The 18,957-nt window shown below is 48.2% G+C and overlaps 1 protein-coding gene across 1 annotated transcript in view; it reads left to right on the plus strand.

Moving 5' to 3' along the window:
- OLFML2A (olfactomedin-like 2A) overlaps nucleotides 1–15,841 on the plus strand; it is a 20,093-nt gene extending 4,252 nt beyond the window's left edge. Inside the window, exons 2-7 of the mRNA XM_006834758.1 lie at nucleotides 4,565–4,672; nucleotides 6,548–6,757; nucleotides 8,998–9,247; nucleotides 11,457–11,687; nucleotides 12,893–13,078; nucleotides 15,237–15,841. Coding sequence (XP_006834821.1) covers nucleotides 4,565–4,672; nucleotides 6,548–6,757; nucleotides 8,998–9,247; nucleotides 11,457–11,687; nucleotides 12,893–13,078; nucleotides 15,237–15,841 — 1,590 coding nt within the window. The remainder of the gene's footprint in view (nucleotides 1–4,564; nucleotides 4,673–6,547; nucleotides 6,758–8,997; nucleotides 9,248–11,456; nucleotides 11,688–12,892; nucleotides 13,079–15,236) is intronic.
- The last annotated feature ends 3,116 nt before the right edge of the window (nucleotides 15,842–18,957 follow it).

An 18,957-nucleotide genomic window follows, 5' to 3' on the forward strand; every position in this document is an offset into this window, starting at 1 on the left:
TCTTCATATAACCCAGCTTCTCGGATTATTTGTTCAGCATACAGTTTGAATAACTATGGTGAAAGAGTACAACCTTGTTGCACACCTTTCTTAGGAATGCAATAGTTAAAGCAAATAGAGGTAAATACTATTAACTGATGGTACACTGAGGGGATTGAAATCATTGTAATAAAGCAAAGTATGTAATTTGTTGAATGTAAAACTGATGTTCTGTTCTATAAACCTTCATTCAATGCACAATAAAAAGTTTTGGGTTTTTTTTTTTTGGAAAAAGGAAGTAATCTGAGCTTAGGGAACCAAAATCTTTTATAATGGGTACTAAGCATGCTGCCCATTGACCTGGAAGGAAGTAGTATATCTGTCTTTAAAGGCCGTTTGTTGTACAATCAGATAGCTTAGAACAAAGGCAGTTCCTGCTTTTGCATGCAAGACATTCAGAAAAGCAAGAACTTTGTGGAGAATTGTCTCCCAACATTTGGTTAAAAATGTTTCTTTAAATTTAACTTTAGTTTTACTTTTTATAACACCTGAATAGATGCCAAAGCTCTCAGAGTTTGGGGGTAGGATGAGGTGATGGTGCTGAATTTTAGGCCAAATGGCCTCTTGACAACTTGGAAGTCCCTAGACTATACTGGGGCGTTATTGGAGCTCTGCAGACTCTGGGTACCCAGGCCATAAGCCACCCCTCAGTTATAGGAACATGCTCCACTTTTGTTCACATCAGCCTTCCAATTACTGAATTATAAGCATGCATCACATGAAGATATGCAAAGCCCCTTCGTAAGTGCTGGCTAATTTAATTCTTGCCACACCCTTTGGAAAAATAACTTAATGGTCCCAGCTTTGCTTATTGAGAGCTCTGAGGCCCATAAAGGGGCTATGATTTGCTTGGTGTGGCACTATAGAATAAGCACGGGACTGCAAACCACAAGGTCGGTGGTTCAAACCCACCAACTGCTCCTTGGAAACCCTGTAATGGGTTTGAATCGGAACCTAACTCAATGGCACCTAACAACAACAAGTGTCAAGAAAGGGATGGAACTACAGTTTGAATCCAGGAATTCTCTACTATTTTCTCTCACCCACTGAAGGCAATTGTAAGCAGGGCAGCCCTCTCAGCCAGAAGGCTGTTGTCTTTTATGCCTTTTTGGTGTTCTGACAAATATGGGGATCTTCATTCATTCTCATAAAACTAAAGTGAGATAATGGTGGGATAGACTCAGCAAGTGGAAAGGGGGAGAGAAGAGCCTACCTCATTGATACCCCAGGAACAGGGTGGGTACCCCTCAGAGAACCTCAAGAGGAAAGAGGCATAGGTAGTAGGAGACAGGGTAAGGTCCACAACCAGAAGGAGGCTCTCTGTGGACAGCTTCAGGGGAGGAGCCTAAGGGGAGCCTGCAGTTGGGGTGAGGGCACCCAAGCTGTACCCCAGCCCTTCCTGTCAAGCTAATAACTCTAGTTGTGATTTGATCTTAGTTTCCATGCTCCATGTAGGAGGGAGGGCATTCTGGAACTCTTCCTTTCTTGGGCAGGCTGGCTTCTGGGGCATGCCTCTTACATCTTCACCACCTCTTTCTGGACATGGTCTTTCACGCAAAGAATCCCCAGGCTTGTAGGAAACACAGATCCTAACCCCAGTAATGGCAGTGTGACCAGTGCTGGGCTCAGGGATATCCGAGGGACTGTGGGAGAACCAAGGAGGGAACAACATTGGAGCTAGGCAGAGAAGGAATGAGAGCATTTGGGTGAGAGCAAGTGGAGTGTGTGTGGCGTGGCGTGCCTCCCTGCCTTCTCTGCTCCAGTCCCACAGGCTGCCTGTCAGTTCCCCTGATACAGAACTCCTCAAACTATCCATGGTGAAGGATCAATTTAAACATTTTCCAGTCTGTCATGATTTAGTACTTTTGTACTAGATACTATAAAATGAATTACTGGAAAAATTAAACAAGAAAAACAAGATAAACCATTCACACATCCAAATGTTTTCTTATTAGAGTTAACACATGTAAAATTGTTCTGTCCATTGGTTATAAAAGTTTCTAAACTCATAATCTCATTTCTGTGACGAGAAGGATTGGTAATGTGTGGTTTGGACATGTGTGTTTGCAGACCACAGTTAGAGAAGCACTGCTTGAACTCACCAAGTTTCTTCTCACATCCAGCCCTTTGCACTCACTGTTTGCTTTGCCTGGAATGTCCTTCCTCTGCCATCTTTGTCTAATTTGTGCTCCTTGATCAGAGCTCAGCTCAAATAAAGGTTCCTAATCCTGGCAGCTTTCCCTAGTCCACATCCGCTCCCAGATAAAGTCAAGTCTCCTGTCATTAAAGATCTGGGTACCTACGTGTTTCTGTCTGTGTTCCCTGATAGCCTGTGAAGGATAGGAGGGTCCATGTCTGTCTTGCTCATCTTTGTCTTTATTGGCTATCCCAGGGCCTGCCCACAGTAATATCTGCTGAGGCCAAAAGGAGTGTCAAGGGCAGATCACAGAGTGCTTGGCTGCCAGGCTCAGGAGATGAGAGGCCACATAGGGGTTATGAGGAACCTCAGAAAAGTATATGTTGTTGTGTGTCATTGAGTCAGTTCCAAGTCAGCACAATCCTATAGGACACCCCATAGGGTGTCCTAAGCAGGAAATCTTATGGGAACAGATAACTAAATCTCTTCTCCTATGAAGCACCTGGAAGACTGGCCATGTGGTTAGCAGCACTTAATCATTATGTTGAAAATTATCTACCAATGGTCAAAGCTGTGCTTGGGGAAACCAGTTTTCGTGGTCACAAAGACAACAGAGCAAAGCTGCAAGTTTCCCACTTAACACCTTGGAACAGTAATCATCATTGCTGATATTCACGAAGCTCTTTCTGTGTGTTCACTTTGTACCAAGCCCAGTCAAGACATTACTGCTCCTTATCACACTTGTTAGGAGCTCTGGTAGCGTAGTGGTTACAAATCGGGCTGCTAACTTTAAAGTCAGCAGTTTGAAACTATCAGCTATTCCGCAGGAGAAAGATGAAGCTTTCTGCTGCTGTAAGATGAATAGCCTCGGAAAACTTATTACAGGGAAGTTGTGAGTTGGAACCCACTCCATGGCACATAACCACCACTGCATCATACTTGTTGCTCTATTTCTCAGAGAAGGAAGCTGAAACACCAAGGGGTGTACCTGCAAGGATCTCTAACTGTGCTCACAAAGCCCTGGGGCCTTCAGGACAGCTGTCAAGGGCCTGCTGAGCAGGGTTGAGGGTGGGGAGAGCAGACAAGGCTCTGGGCCCCTATCTCTGTTTCCATCAGAGCCTTCCACCACCCCTTTTTTTTGTTTTAGAGATCAGATTCCACTCAGAGAAAAGCTACTTGGCTTAATTTTCTCCCTGGTTTAAACCATTTGAACATCCCTGGATGGATGGAAGTAAAACTGTTTTGGAAATAGCTGGTCAAGGCCAGATAGGAACACTGGCTCTCCTTGGGCCTTGAGAAATGCTGCAGGGCTCAGAGTGGGGCCATGCAATAGGGTGGGCCCCAGGAACTGCCCTTCCCTACAGGCCAGGGAAGGTTGATTTCCCAACCAGCCCCTTGTGCCAGGGTTTCCTTGACACTCCTGTGGGTATCTTGGTCATCTGGAAGGGAGTGTTATATCCTGATTAAGTACAGCTGAGAGGAGGAGAGGCGCAACAGCTGTAGGGAAAAGCCCAGGGCCGGGCAGGGCAGACTGGAGATTGTTCCAGGCTCTGTTGCTGACCTACTGTGCAGGCCCCTCCCCCTCCAGAGGCCTCAGTTTACCCCATATGAACACAAGACAGGAGCGGTAATGTGATCGGAAAGTGGCTGGGCTGTGCTCTTGATTCCACTAATTAACAGCTGAGTGGCTTTGGGTTGCACCTCTCTAAACTGCAGCTTTCCAATCTGTAAAATGAGGATAAGACTAGTTCATACCTTGACTTAGATTGAGTCTCCACAAACAGACCCTGAGGCGAGGATCCATGTGCAAGTGATTTATTATAAGCGTGCTCCCAGGAGAAACTGATAATGAAGAGGAAGAAGCAGGATAGGGAAGGGACAGAAGCCCAGAGTCCCAGCCTCAGCGGGGGTCGATCCCCAGGGGAGCCTGGAGTGTGACTCACAGCTCAGTGTCCCCACTGGAGCAAGCAAGCTGGGTTCATAGACACCAACACCTGAATTAGTCATTGCCTAAGGGCCACCCTGGGGGGACATACACCCCCAGACACTTCTGGGACACAATGGCTCCAATAGCCATTGTAACTCTCCAAAGAGAGTTACAATTGCAAACCGCTAGACAAGGATAGGCACAGACAAAGTGAGAGGGGTCTCAGGGGCTCTGGATGGAATTCCTTCAAGGCCCATGACACACCTCATGGGATTGTCGTCAATATTAAGTGAAAGAAGTCATTGAAGGCCTAGCACAGTACTCAAAAGATGGAAACTGTTGCTTTTCTATGATTATTAACAGGCTGCGTCTAGTAAGCACTACAGGTGCTTCTGAGGTTTGGGGGTCTGGTGTTCTTAGCTGCTCTGGGGCTCCCCTAATTCTAGCCCTGTCTCTGGCAGCTGCAGTCCATGGTAGATCTCCTGGAGGGCACCCTGTACAGCATGGACCTGGTGAAAGTGCACGCTTACATCCACAAAGTGGCTTCTCAGATGAACACCCTGGAAGAGGTAAGGATGAGCACAAGGCAAAGGCCAGGCAGGTGCAGTAATGGGGGTCAAGGACAGAATCCGAGGGGGCCTAGGCCATTCTGGCTTGACTCTGGTGGCCATTGTAAGGTGGACTTCAGCAGATACAAGCCACAGGTCCAGTCTTTGGGAAGAGATCTGACTAGTCCTTGGGGCCTTTCAGGAAGCTTGAAGGCTACAGAAACTGAAATACCTGCTGGCAGTACAGAAATGGTTTGGAGGGGGCTACAACTCTTTGGTGCTCACAGGTCACCAGGACCAGGACATTGCACAACTCCTGACACACCATTCACATAGAACGGCACACTCATGGTGCCCCCTGTATCATGCAGCATGGCAGGACTGCCACAAGGGCCAGGCTGTATGACTACCTAGCACCTACCTGCAGTGGAGGCAGAGGTGCTGAGCATCAGCTTCTGGTCAGGGCAAATGTGTACAGAGCTGGGTGGGTAGCTAGGACTGCCTGCTGACAGCAGTCACAGAGCTGAGTGAGTGTGGGTGGCCTGGCAGTCCAAGCTTCAGGTTTGCATATCTGCTGGCACAGTCTGGCCACCGCCTGTTTCCTGCATCCGGCTCCTGCTGGGCAGCTTGGAACCTGGGGACATGCAGCTGCCAGGAGCAAGCTTGGGGGCTTCCTTTCCCAGCTTCCTTTCCAGAGGGAGGGGGCACCTGGGCATCCTGTGCCCCAGGGTGAGAGGTTAACCCTTTATTAATCCCAAAATTGAGGTGACTGATATTTAAAATGTGTTTGGTGAGCACCTGCCATTTGCCAACATGCCCGCCTGGCAGAAAGGTAGTATTTGTTAAATTTCTGTCATGCATCAGTGTTTCCTGTACATGCCAGGCTTACCACTGTTGGCTCAGCAGTTCCCCTCCTCTGACCTTTATCTTACAGTCTCAAGAAATACTAACTCATTTCATATAATAATTCTGAGCTAGATCATTTGCAGGGTATGCCTGCTAGGCCCAGAACACATCAGAAATGATCTCCAACACCACAGACAAGTGATATGTTAATTATTTTCTGTTTTGCCTTATCTGTGCTTTGCTTCTGTTAACCATGGTTTACAATGTGATAAGCCTATGGAGAAGAAAAAGCTTTTTGCTAACCGGACAACTAGATGGAGAGGAGACCAGCCTCACTCGGGAGGAGCTATATTCCTCTGCCAAAGAGAAAACATCCCAGGGGAAAAGCCACAATTTGAAGCCCAAGATTCCCTCTTTCTTCCCTTATACCAAGGACTCTCAGCCAGGAGTGATTTTATTTCCCAGTGGGATATTTGGCAATGTCTGGTGACATTTTTGGTTGTCACAATTTGAAGAGTAGAGGAAGAGGCCAGGGATGCTGCTAAACTAAACATCTCACAACACACAGAACAGTCTCCTATAGTGCTAAAGTTGAGAAATCCTGCTTTATACACTTTGACTTCTATTCTTCCTGTGCTGGTGAAAGATGAGGCTTTCTGCTCTTGCAAAGATTTATAATCTCAGAAACTCTATACAGGGTAGCTATGAGTCGGAACTGATTCAACGACACTTAACAACAGTGTTCTCCAGGTTCATCCATGTTTGGAGGTGTTTCACCTTTTGTATTTTTTAAATCTAGAATCATGACCATGCATCTTTTATTTTGAAATTAATACATTTATTATCTTTAAAAGAAAAATAACTGCAGGCTTCTTTAGCAGCTTGCTGTATTCCACAGATGCTTGCTAGTGCCACTGCCACCGCCACCTCCAAGCCCTGGGGGTCAGGAGATTGGGCAGCAAAACCTCATGACAGAAGTTGGGGGTGTCCCCCCAGGTGAGGTGCCTAAGGAAGCTGGTAGAGGAAAAATGTTGGGTCCCACTCCCACAGAGTATCAAGACCAATCTGAGTCGGGAGAATGAGGTGGTAAGGGAGAGCATGCGCCACCTCAGTGACCAGCTGAAGCACTATGAGAACCAGTCAGCCATCATGATGAGCATCAAGAAGGAGCTCTCCAGCCTGGGCCTCCAGCTGCTGCAGAAGGACCAAGCCACTGCCCCTGCTGCCGCCGTAGCCGCAGGCCTTGATAGCAAGGCTCAGGTGAGGTCATGCTTCTGATTATAAACCCACAAAATGGGTGGACTTGGATGTACAGTGTGCTGAGAACTCCATCCTGAGAGCCAGCCTGATGAGGGTTTAAAGTTGTAGGACAGGGATGAGTGGCAGGGTGGAGGGGGGAGTTACCTGTCAAGCAGTAAGGACAGGTGAGCTAAGGGCAGATGGAGGGATCCAGCCAAGGGACCTGATCCCAAAGCCAGGCATTTGGCAGGTATTCTCATTCCCAGCTTCCAAACTAGCGGACATGAGGTTGTAGAGATGACCCCTCCTCGCCTGGCCCTAGGAAAGCAGGCCGACTGCAGTAAAATCACTTCTTGGCCCTCATGTAGTGGCTGGACCCCTGGCTAGATCAGGCCTGCTGAGGGCCAGGATGGTGAGCAACGCCTCAGGGATCCCTGCACACTAACACCTGTTCATCCAGTCCACCCAGGGGTGGGAAAGCTCCTGCTGCCACAGTTCAAACATTGCACTTTCAAGTTCAGAGTAGGAAATGAGCAGAGGCAATGGTTTTGCCACTAGTCAGAGCCACCTGTGACATAGAACACACCTTTTGCAAATTTGGAAAAGGCACTTCCTTTAGACAGATTACAGAAAGAGTCTCTTCCTGTGAACAGAGAACTTGGAAAAAGGAGCCTCCTCTGGATGGACAAATTATAAAAACCCACCTCCCTGTGACAGATATACACCAGGGAGTATATCTAATACAGATTTTCCCAACCCCACTCCTGTCCTTTCAAGGAGCCCTGGTGGTGCTATGGGTTAGGCATTAGGCTGCTAACCACAAGGTTGATGGCTCAAACCCATTTGTAGAAGAAAGATGAGGCTATCAGCTCCCACAAAGATTTACACTTTCAGTCCCAATATTAGGTTGCTATGAGTCAGAATCAACTCAGTGGTAGTAGGTTTGGATTTTCCTGTCCCTTCAGACAGGTGCAGAACACAACTTACACAACCATACACAATGATCTTGTTCTTAGATTGGCATGGGAAGAAGGAAGCTATCCGTAGAACCCCTACTCTAAATCTGACTTTTTTCAGACATTATCTTAGTTAATTCCATAACCACCTGTGAGGAGGGGTGATCATTGCCCAGTTGGCAATGAAAAAAACATGGAAAGGGGTGACGCAGACAGAGGGTGTCTGGGCTGGGCTTTGTATAACGCTAAACCTGTGTTCTTCCTCGCCACCTCTCAAGCTCTTGTGCTGACACTGAGATAATGGGGTCATTTGGGTCTTTATCTGCCTAGATACAGATAAAGCATGAAGGAAGTCTGGTGCCTTAGCCCAGAACTGTCTTCCTGTTCACTCCAGTGCCAACTGGGCAGGCGAGAATGAGTCCTGTTTTGGCAATGACACTGAACATGTCTAGATACTGTACTTACCGTATCTCACGGAGATTCTGCCTAACAATGGATGATATCACGGGTCCTGTGTTCTTGTGCCAAGCCAGTATCAAAGGCATTTAAAAGGAAGTAAAATAGAACAAAATTAGCAAAATGTTAGAAACTGCATGTCCTACGGTGACCAACCATCCTGAAGCGTTTTCCATGATGTGGAACCTTTGATGTTAAAACTGGGAAAATTCTGAGCACACTGAGTTGAGTTGGCCACCTGATCCAGGGGCCTTAGAACCTCTCCTCTGTGAATAAGAGAGATGGGGCTGGGAAGCTCGCCAGGAAGCTGATCAGAACAAGTCTACCCCAGGAGAGGAGTAGTAAACAGAGCTGAGAAGTGGGTCAGGAATCTATACCTTTTCAGACTGGGTTTCAAACATGCAGGGGAACTAGAGAGCTGAGTAAGGAAACTGAGGTACCTCTAGTCATGAATGGAGCATCCATGAGATGATGGCATAAAAGAAGTTCTGACTTTATGACATTTGGATATAAGGCCGAAGCAGCATGACTAATACCAGTCCCCACATGCTAAGATTCCATGACCACCTGGGAGGGGTCCATACTGAGACCCCCACCCCCAACATCCTTTATTTAAAAAGACCACCCAAACTTGCTGATATGGAGTTGATACTGACTCAGTGATACTATAGGACAGAATAGAACTGCCCCATAGGGTTTCCAAGACTGCTACATCTTTTTCCCATGGAGTAGCTGGTAGATTTGAACCACTGCTATTTTGGTTAGCAGCTAAGCACTTAGCCACAGAGCCACCAGGGTGCCTATATTCCTCTACCACCTCCCAAATTTCAGACTTCCTTTCTCTCCCAGGATACAGCTGGGGGAAAAGGCAAGGACACCAACAAATATGGCAGCGTGCAGAAGAGTTTTATAGACAAGAGCATCCCAAAACCCCCTAAGGAGAAGCCGCTGAAGACGGAGAAGCTGAGGAAGGAGGGTGGTAAGGGCCGATTTCCCCAGCCCACAGTCAAGCCCCGGGCCCTGGCCCAGCAGCAAGCCGTGATCCGAGGCATCACGTACTACAAGGCGGGCAGGCAGGAGACAACCAAGGCTGTGGCTGGTGAGTTGGAGGGAGATTGGAAACAGGGGTGGGGACTTACTGGGATGGACCACGATGAACTCTTTGTCTGCTTTATAGTTGGACAGTCTCAGATTTCAGCTCCACTGATAATGACTTGTTGGGTGCCCTTTGCTCTTCCATGATATGGGGACAATACTGTCCTGATGGGGCTTTTGAGAATTGGGTGATATAACCACCATGAAGAGCCACTTGGTTCCTCTCCTGTATTTGAAGCTGTCTCCACCCTTACTGGACCTTGTCTTAGTCATTCAGAGGTTTTCTGTACTATGTGAGGTGACAAGGAATAAGATAGATACAGTTGCTGTTTCCATGGAACTTTCAGAACACACTGTGACCAAGCAACTCCCACAGGTGGGGGGCAGGATATTACAAGAGCTGCAGCCAGGCTAGGTCATATGGGAGGTGACATGGGGTCTTGGAGCACCTCATTTGCAGACTAGCCTTGGAATGATGGGCTTTCCATCTCCTCCCACTTCTGATGTCTCCAAAGAAAAGCTTGTGTGGAGTCCTGTATTCCCTCTGCAGTTCCCTGCAGGATCCCAGTGGAAGCAACAAAGTAATTCACCAAGAAACAAGACACAAAAAGTTACAAAACCCGAAAACCTGTAAGTGGATTCCAGCACATAGTGACCCTACAGGACAAAACTGCCCCATAGTGTTTCTGAGACTGTAAATCTTTACAGAAGCAGACTTCTTCATCTTTCTCCAAAAATTTCCAATCTGTCTCTCCTGGTTTGCGCTCTTGATTCCACCTCAGAGGCCCTCCCCAGATGCCTGCTCACCTCTAATGTCTCTGAGGAGAGCTTCTGCTCCCCACTTCCTGGGCCCTGCTGACCATTTCCCTCAGTGAAGCTGTCTGTCCAGGCAAGGGAGGTGGGACAGTTAAGGATCAGTCTCCTTCAAGAGCCTCCTCATTTCTTGGTCTCTTTGGGGCCTCCTGGGTGGCCTCTTAGCCATCACCATCCCCCCAGCATCTGATGCCAGCTGCAGGCCCCAAGCTGTGCCAGAACCTCTGACCCCTGGCCAAGGTACAGTCCCAGAACAGCTGCGGGCATCCATGGGAACAAGCCCCCTGACCTGGCAGGCTGTCAAAACAAGGCTCCCCAGAGGGTTGCTCCCATAGCAGGGCCTGGCTAAATCCCTGGGCAAAGAGGGAGCCCAGCACAGTGAGAAAAAGGAGTCAGGTCATAATTGTCTTCAAGTCAGGGGGCCTCTATGGCCCTCCCACAGCTGACCAGGCTCTCCTCTAGCTGACCAGGCCATCATTGCAACAGTGCCAGTCCTTTGTCCTTGACATCACAGTTTTCTAATGCTTTCACATCTGCACATAGCCCCTAATAGCAAGCACATTTTACAGGTGAGGAAACAAGCTCAAAGAGGTGAAGTGAATGACTAGCCCCAGGTTTCACAGTGAGGAGATGGTGAAGTGGGGCTGGAACCCCTACTCCACTCTGTCCCCGGAGCTGAGAAGTCTTTGTCCCCTGGCTGTGTGGCATTGAGTCTTCCTGCTTCCCTACCCAGACCAAATTCATCCTGGCCCAGAGAGGTGTATGGGTTGGCAATGACCCAGAGATGGCCTGGAAACCAGGCTACATGGGAGCTGGAAAAGCCCTCCCCTTGCTAGCTAGGGTGGGAAGAGGGAAGCAGAGGCCAGGAACACCTGAGAGATGGGAATAAGCAAAGGGATGGAGAAAGGGACAAAGACCTGGGTCAGAGGTGACAGGAAGCTGGCTGCATTTGCTCTTCCTGCCTGAGGTGAGTGAAGCTGAAGGGTAGGTTCAAGGAGAGAAAAAAAGGAGAAAGTCCACAAAATGAGGTAAGGATTTCTGCCTCTTGCAACTGAATTTAAGAGATGAGAGAATTGGCACAAAGTGCTTAACATTCAGCAGGGGAAAAGGTCTCATTTAGTACCACATATGTGCCCGGATCTAAGCAAACATTTTATATACTTTTTCCTCCAATCAGTATAATAGCTAAACATGGTGACACCCATTGCTCCCACTTTACAGAGGAAGAAGTGGAAGGCCTACAGACACTAGAGGACTTGTGGAGGTCACCCAGCTTGAAAGTAGTAGAGTCCAGCTTGGAGATTGGCCTAGTATATGTGAAATCCTCCCCCTGACCTCCTAGGCAGGGCCCCAGGGAACAGCAAGTACTAGGATATTAACTCAGGGTCTTTTCTCCTCAGACAACACCCTCAAGGGCACTTCCTGGCTGGAGCAGCTGCCACCCAAGGCGGAGGGCAGGCCACCTGAGTCCAACTCAGCGGAGCAGGATGAGGCTGCACCCAGGACCTCAGAGGGAACAGACATGACTCCCAGCACCCCCACCCCTGACCCTACCACCACTCCTACCCAGACTCCCACCACCAGTCTGCTGCCCACTGTGTTGCCTTCATACGTGGAAGTCCCCAGCCAAGGTAAGTAAGCTTCACAAGGGCCCACAAATTACAGCCTGCACATTAGGTCTAGCCTGCAGCCTGTTTTTATATGGTCCTCAAGCTAAGAATCATATTTTTCTATTTTTAAAGAGTTGTAATAATAATAATAATAATAAATACCTTGTAACCTGCAAACCTAAAATGTTTACCGTCTGACCTTTTACAAGAAAATGTGCCAACATTTTATATATTATAAAGCAAGAATATCCTCAGCAAATTTTCTAGAATCCCATCATCAAATTCCCATCAACAACCACTTCTATGTCTTAATTTCCTCCGTCCAGTCTTTGCTGTCGTTAAGTGCCATTGAGTCAGTTCCCACATATTATGGCCCTGTATACTGTTTCTGAGATGTGGCTGTGGTGAGTTTGCAGTTCAAACCAACCTTGCAGTCCAATGCTTACCCTACAGCGCAACACCAGGACTCTGGTCTTTAACCTTCTGTTTTTATGTTCACATTTGTAGTTTGGGTTTGTGGAAATAGTCAAAACCTTCCTCATCACTAAGTCACTGATTCTATCTTTCTGGAAGGTATCTTGGCTACCTGTGAGAACAGGCATTAGAACTACTTCCCGTTTTGGGCTGAGTGCATTCCACTTCTAGCAATCTTTGCTGAAGGAGCCATCGGCAATATGGCCTACAGCTGAAGCTGTAACTGTCTTCACCAGTGCTATTTCTAATGTTATGAAACTGGGAATAACCTAAAGGTCTAACACTGGGGGCTGGTTAAATAAATTAAAGGACACAGCTGGCCATGGTAGAACCTTGAAATCACATCATTAGAGGGCTATTTAATGATGTGAGAAATTGCACGGTGGAGGGAAAAAGCCCAGGATACATAAAATTGTATACTAAGAAGAATAACAGTGTTTTAAAGTATGCTTGCGTGACTGTACATGCAAAAGGGAAAGAAAGAAAAAGGAGGAAATATGAGATGTTTTAAAATATCTTTGGATATTGGAATTTTGAATGTTTTTTATTTGCCTGTTCTCCTTTTCTGAATTTCTGTGTTTTCTACAATGATCAGACATTACTTTAATCATGAGAAGAAAGCAAAAAAAGTCCACCAACAAAACATCAGGAGGGATTTAATTTAGACCTTGATGATGTTCCTGGGATCTTTGCTCTAGCTTTAGGCACCAATGCCTAAAGTCTGTGCACCAAATGCCTCTCACTCTCCACAGGCAGAGAGGTGAGCTGTGAGGGTACCCTCCGGGCCGTCGACCCTCCTGTGAGACACCACAGCTATGGGCGCCATGAGGGTGCCTGGATGAAGGACCCTGGAGCTCAGGATGACAGGATCTACGTCACCAACTACTACTATGGAAACAGCCTAGTGGAGTTCCGCAACCTGGAAAACTTCAAGCAAGGTTGGGGTCCCCAAAGATGGGAAGGGCGCAAGATGTAGGTGGCCTAGGGAGGGTCCCCGTGGAAACTTGGCCCTCCTTAGCCTTGTGGTTTCATGTGATCCAGGCACTCCAGGCTGACCCAGCTCCAGATGGCCAGTGCCCTAAAGAGAGAGTCTGGGAACACTGGGCTGAGGGCCCAGTCAGACCCCAGGACACCCTTATGTGCTGAACTATGTCAGGAACTACAATGCAGCCATAAACAAGATGGACATGGGTCCTACCCACTTGGCTATAACTTACTTACCCTGGGAAGAGAACAATAATCATCATTTTTTGTTGAGGGCTTACTATTGCTAGTCACCCTATGCACAAGCTCATGGAATCTTTATAACTCCATGAGCTAAGGGTCATCACCCCATTTTAAAGCAGGGCCCCAGGCCAAAGAGCAGCTGTAGGTCTTAGCACAGGGATGGAAGAGTGGACATTGAGACAGAGCCCCACCCTCCAGAAAGTCTGGTGGGGAAGCCAAAGGCTTAAAGAAGATCACTTCAGTACAATTGTAGAGGGAGCTCTAGGGGCTGTGGAAACCCAACCTGGAAATCAGGGAAGGCTTCCCAGAGGAGGTGATGCTGAGCTGAGCACTAGAGGAAGAGCAAAAGTAGAAAGGAATACAGCCGAAAGAAGAGTATTTCAGGCAGCCGGCTCAGCATGCCTGGTGATGGAAGGGAGCATGGTGGTATAGGGAGAGGGTGTAGAGGGTAGGGTATGTGAGTGGGCTGGGACAGTCCTAGTAAGCAACATGAAGGAGTTTGGACAGCTAAAGTTCTTACTCTGCCAGGCCAAAATTGACCTGGCCCCTGCCTCAAGGATCTCACAGGCTGGTGGAAGAAGCTGGTGATCAGGTCCAAGATAAAAGCTTATGGGAGTCCAGAGGAGGGGCCCCTTCCTCAGCCTGGGGAGGTCAGGGAGGGCTTCTTTTTTTTAGGGTTTTTTTTTTAAGTTTTTATTGTGAATTAGGTACGTGTACATCACATACAGGATGCCACACACATAGTTTACATGGGAGAACATTAGCTTTACATTCATCCTATCATATTTTGATTCATTGCAATGATTACAGTCCCCTCCATGCATCACCAAACAACCAAAGAGTACCCCCCCCACAACGCCTGCCCCTGGCCACCAGCACACAGCCCCTCTCCCTCCCTGAATCTATAGTCCCCAGCCACTCCATCTCTCCACATTATCATCTCTACCTACATCCCTGGCGTCACTGCTTCTCTGGATAGGGTCCCACACTTCGCTTTTCTCCCTTGATGGTTCCAGGGACCTTTGCTCCTGAACTGCAAAATCAACCACTCCCCTCCTTTTGTTACAAAATGTCTACTTTTACCTTTCGGTCACTCACAGTCAGTCCTGATAGCAATCATCCACTACTGAATCACAAGAGTCTTGTCCCCTTCTCCTTTCATTAGCCTCACCCAGACAGGTTGGAAACCACTCAGTGGAGATTCTACCTTCCCCTGCCCCCTCTGGAACTAGGTTTCCTATTGAAAGCTTGTATGCCATTCACTTCTTGCCTTTGTAGCCCCCCCATTTTGGGAAGCCAATGTCTAAGTTACCCATCATTGTCTACCCTGTTAGGGAGGGCTTCTTGAAGGCAATCATTGTTGTTAAATGTCATCGAGTTGGTTTCCACTCACAGCAACCCTGTATAGGGTTTCCAAGTCTATAAATCTTCTGTGGGAACATAAAGCCTCATCTTTCTCCTGCAGAGCAATTGGTGGTCTCAACCCGCTGAACTTGTAGTTTACAGTCCAGTGTTTATCCTACAGAGCCACTGTGTTCCCACTGAAGGCAATAGTATTGACTAAAAACTCTGAACGATTTGTAGGCAGGTTAGATGGGAAATAGTAATCAGAAGGAACCGCATGTGCAAAGATCTGAGACAAAACATGAATGCCCCCATCAACCCAAGTTTCCCCATTGGCAAACAGGTTAATAATAGTAACTCCCTCATGGACTGTTCTGATGTAATAAGATAATTAGCACAGTTCCAAGCACATAGTGTGGCCTAGTAACAGTTGGTTATGGGGCTGCTCTAGAATGCACACAGGTATGTGGGGTGGGCTGGAGGTTGTTAAAATTGTTGGTGTAACCATCAGCCCTCCACACACAGGCCGGTGGAGCAACATGTACAAGCTTCCTTACAATTGGATAGGCACAGGCCATGTGGTGTACCAGGGCGCCTTCTACTACAACCGTGCCTTCACCAAGAACATCATCAAGTACGACCTGCGGCAGCGCTTTGTGGCCTCCTGGGCGCTGCTGCCTGACGTAGTATATGAGGACACAACACCCTGGAAGTGGCGCGGCCACTCAGACATCGACTTCGCTGTGGATGAGAGTGGCCTATGGGTCATCTACCCCACGGTGGATGACCGCGATGAGGCCCAGCCTGAGGTGATCGTGCTCAGCCGCCTGGATCCGGGCGACCTCTCCGTGCACCGGGAGACCACGTGGAAGACCCGACTGCAGCGAAACTCATACGGGAACTGCTTCCTGGTGTGTGGCATCCTGTATGCGGTGGACACATACAACCATCAGGAAGGCCAGGTTGCCTATGCATTTGACACGCACACGGGCACCGATGCTCGACCCCAACTGCCCTTCCTCAACGAGTATGCCTACACCACCCAGATTGACTACAACCCCAAGGAGCGGGTGCTGTATGCCTGGGACAATGGTCACCAGCTCACCTACACTCTCCACTTTGTGGTCTGAGCAGGGACCTCCTAGGAGAGCTGGGGACAGCCCACGGCAGCTCCTGCAAAGGGCCCTGTCAACAAATATTTCTTGGGTACCAGGCCCAGGGCTAGGTGCTAGGCATGTGGTGGTAGTGGAGATAGAGCTTCCTTAGCACCCAGTGGAATAATAATCACTTCCACTTATAGCTCTGTGCCAAGCGCTTTACATGCATGTATCTATTTCACCCTCCCAACACCACCCTTGGAGGTAGAGGTCATTTCCCCCATTTAATAGATGAGGAGACCATGGCTCACAGGACAGTGTCCCTTGCCTGACTTCTCTGTTTGGATCAAGCAGGTGAGTCCATGTGCTCACAACAACCCCATTTTGCAGATGAGGAGATTTAACCACTCTCCAGCCCGGAGTCTGTTTTGTTCTCACATTTCTCTCTCATTTACCAGGACCATGCAAAACCAGAGGAGTAGAGACCCTGGCTATGCCTGCCACCACCTCAGCCCCAATTCTGACTGGGCTGTTGGTGTCCCTGGACTTCAGGCCCCTTTGGCCAAAGTCCCTACTCCTTTGACCAGCCCTCCACCCCACCCCAACCCCAACCTACCCCATCCCACCCCACCGGCTGTCCGGCCACATTCCAAACCTCCAGCATCACTCAGCCACTGAGTAGTAACCACACCCCAAGAGAAAATACTGGCCCCCTCCCTAGGGTTCTCATTTTTATTTTCTCTTATTCTTCATCAGTGCCGTCATTTGTTTCTGCTGCAGCAGCTGAGAAGGCTGTAGGCAGCTGCTTGCCAGCAGCTACTCCACCAGGGTGGAGAGATGGGCTGGGTCCCAAGGCTCCCTCTCCACCCAGAAGAGCTGGCTTTGGCCACATACTCAGTGCTTAGGTCTCTTCCCTAGACCCTCTCAGAGCCTATGGGCATGGGGTCCACCTTGTCCTTCCTCTCTGGTCCTTCCAACCCACAACCTCTACACACTCAGGGATGTCTCCAGGTCTGCCATGAGCTAGGCCTGAGGCTGGGGTAGTACCAGGATGGAACAGGTTCCCTCTTTCTTGTCCATCCTGATCTGGTCATTTGGTGAGGTGGCCAGCAGCCTAGGGGGTTGGGAAAGACAGGAGAAGAATTGAACCTTCTGATTGCAGGCCAGAGGGCCCAAGTGAAAAAGGAAGGGGCAGGGCATTTCCTGGCTTCAGATATGTTAGAGTGGAGACTCACAGCCAAGGCTATCCAAACCCAGGACATGGGGCTGATGAGGTACAAGGTGACCACCTTGCCAGGTGCTGCTAATGGGCCCCCAAAGCCTTAGATCTAGACTGCCCACAAGGACAGGACCTTTAAGACTGTATCTCATCCATTCTAGGTGGTATTTTTAGAGCTAGAAAGTGCTATAGTCCAACTCCCTGTTTCATCAGTGGGGAATAGACCCAGAAAGGGTAAGCAGTCTGCTTGAGGTCACATTGGGAACAGGACACACTCTTGTTTCAGAAAGACTTTGTGTTTATCTTTTATTCTCTTGACATAGCTTTGCCTGGGAAGGCAATAGACCATCCAGGACTCAAACCATCCCAGCACTTTGAAAGGGTTTTTACTACTGGTCCCTACATATGCCCTGGATCTTCTCTGCTCCACCCACCCTCCAACCCACCCCACCCAGACTCTGCTACCATGTTGGCTCCCAGGACATCTGAAAATTTGTACACCAGCCACCACATTAGTAAATTCAGCTGCATAACCCTCTGGGCTGGGAAAGATGACATCAGTAGTGAGAAGGCCCCAATATGTAAGGAAATGCATTTTGTGCAGAATACATATCTTTCAGGTATTTTTAGGTGATATTTTGTTTGAGCTGTAACTCACCCCTGAAATAAAGGGAATGATGATGCCTAACCAAGCAAGGCCTGACTCATTGTGGTGGACACATCCAGCTCCCTTACCTAACTGGCCACTATAGTTCCACTTATAGACTCTTCAGGGAGCTTTGAGGCCTCAGGGTTTCCCTTAGCTCTGGGTGTGGGTTTTACCAGACTCTGTCTACCATGATATCACAGCCCAGCCATGTAAGAAGTGTTCAGGCACTGCTTTCTTCATTAGTCTGAAAAAGGCAAGTTAGAATGGACAGATAGTGAAACCTAAAAAGTTGTGCTTTCTGAGGGTAGTGGGAGAGGAGATGAGCAGCATCAGAAGTGATGTGGGCTACAGCCTCCAAACATTCACTAAGACCCATCTGCATTCAGACCATTCCACATGGATTAGGTGGTGAGTAGAGTTGTCCTCCTTTCACATATGATCAAAGGAGACCAGAGGAATTAAGTCACTCACATAGGCAGGAAGTGGAGAGGTAGGTCCTAAGTCAGATCATATGACTTCCATTGTCAATTGAGCACGTACACTATGCTACTAGGGCAACAGTGGATGGTATACACTCTGAATATGTTCATTTGAGAAAACTGAGATGAAAAACTTTTACCAAAGGTCACACAGCTGCTTAGTCTATGGCAGTCTCAATTTCAGGGTTGCTTAGAGCAAGTTCCTTGCCACTCACTATGTGGTGCCACTGTAGTGGCAACTCCAAAAGTGGCCAATGTCTTAATCCAGTGTGTCCAGACCATAAACCACACCCAAAAAGGAGACCCAACAAGGAGGTAGAGGCCAACTTGTAAAGAGTCTTGAATACCTACCCAAGGAGTGAGTGTCTCTAATCATGTTTGGAGCAATGTCAAGTATGAACGAATAGAGGAAAGAAAATTCTAGGACAATTGTTTTCGTCCTGTCAATATTGGAAGGCAGAGAATGGTTTTTGTTGAGAGAAACATGAGTTCTAAAGGAAACCTGACTCTCATCAGTTGCTGTTCACCTGCCTCTGAGCTTTATTACATTTGGCAACAGGTACATCAAACAAGGAAAGGCCTGTAGTGGGAAAGTCCAATGTTTCTCTACTAACCTTGGTGGTCAGGGCAAAGGAAGCTGGCTCTGGTGTTTCTAAACAACGGGCTACATAAAGGAGCTCTGGCACCACCTCTAACTCCTCCTAAAGACTTCCAGGCACTGAATTCAATCTGTTGTGTCTAGGGAGGAAAGCAGGGAGTCTCTGCCTTGGAGGACAGCACGGAAGGTGAGGCTGGTGGTCTC

This window comes from Chrysochloris asiatica, unplaced genomic scaffold (assembly GCF_000296735.1).
Source record: "Chrysochloris asiatica unplaced genomic scaffold, ChrAsi1.0 scaffold00014, whole genome shotgun sequence".
Taxonomy (NCBI): domain Eukaryota; kingdom Metazoa; phylum Chordata; class Mammalia; order Afrosoricida; family Chrysochloridae; genus Chrysochloris; species Chrysochloris asiatica.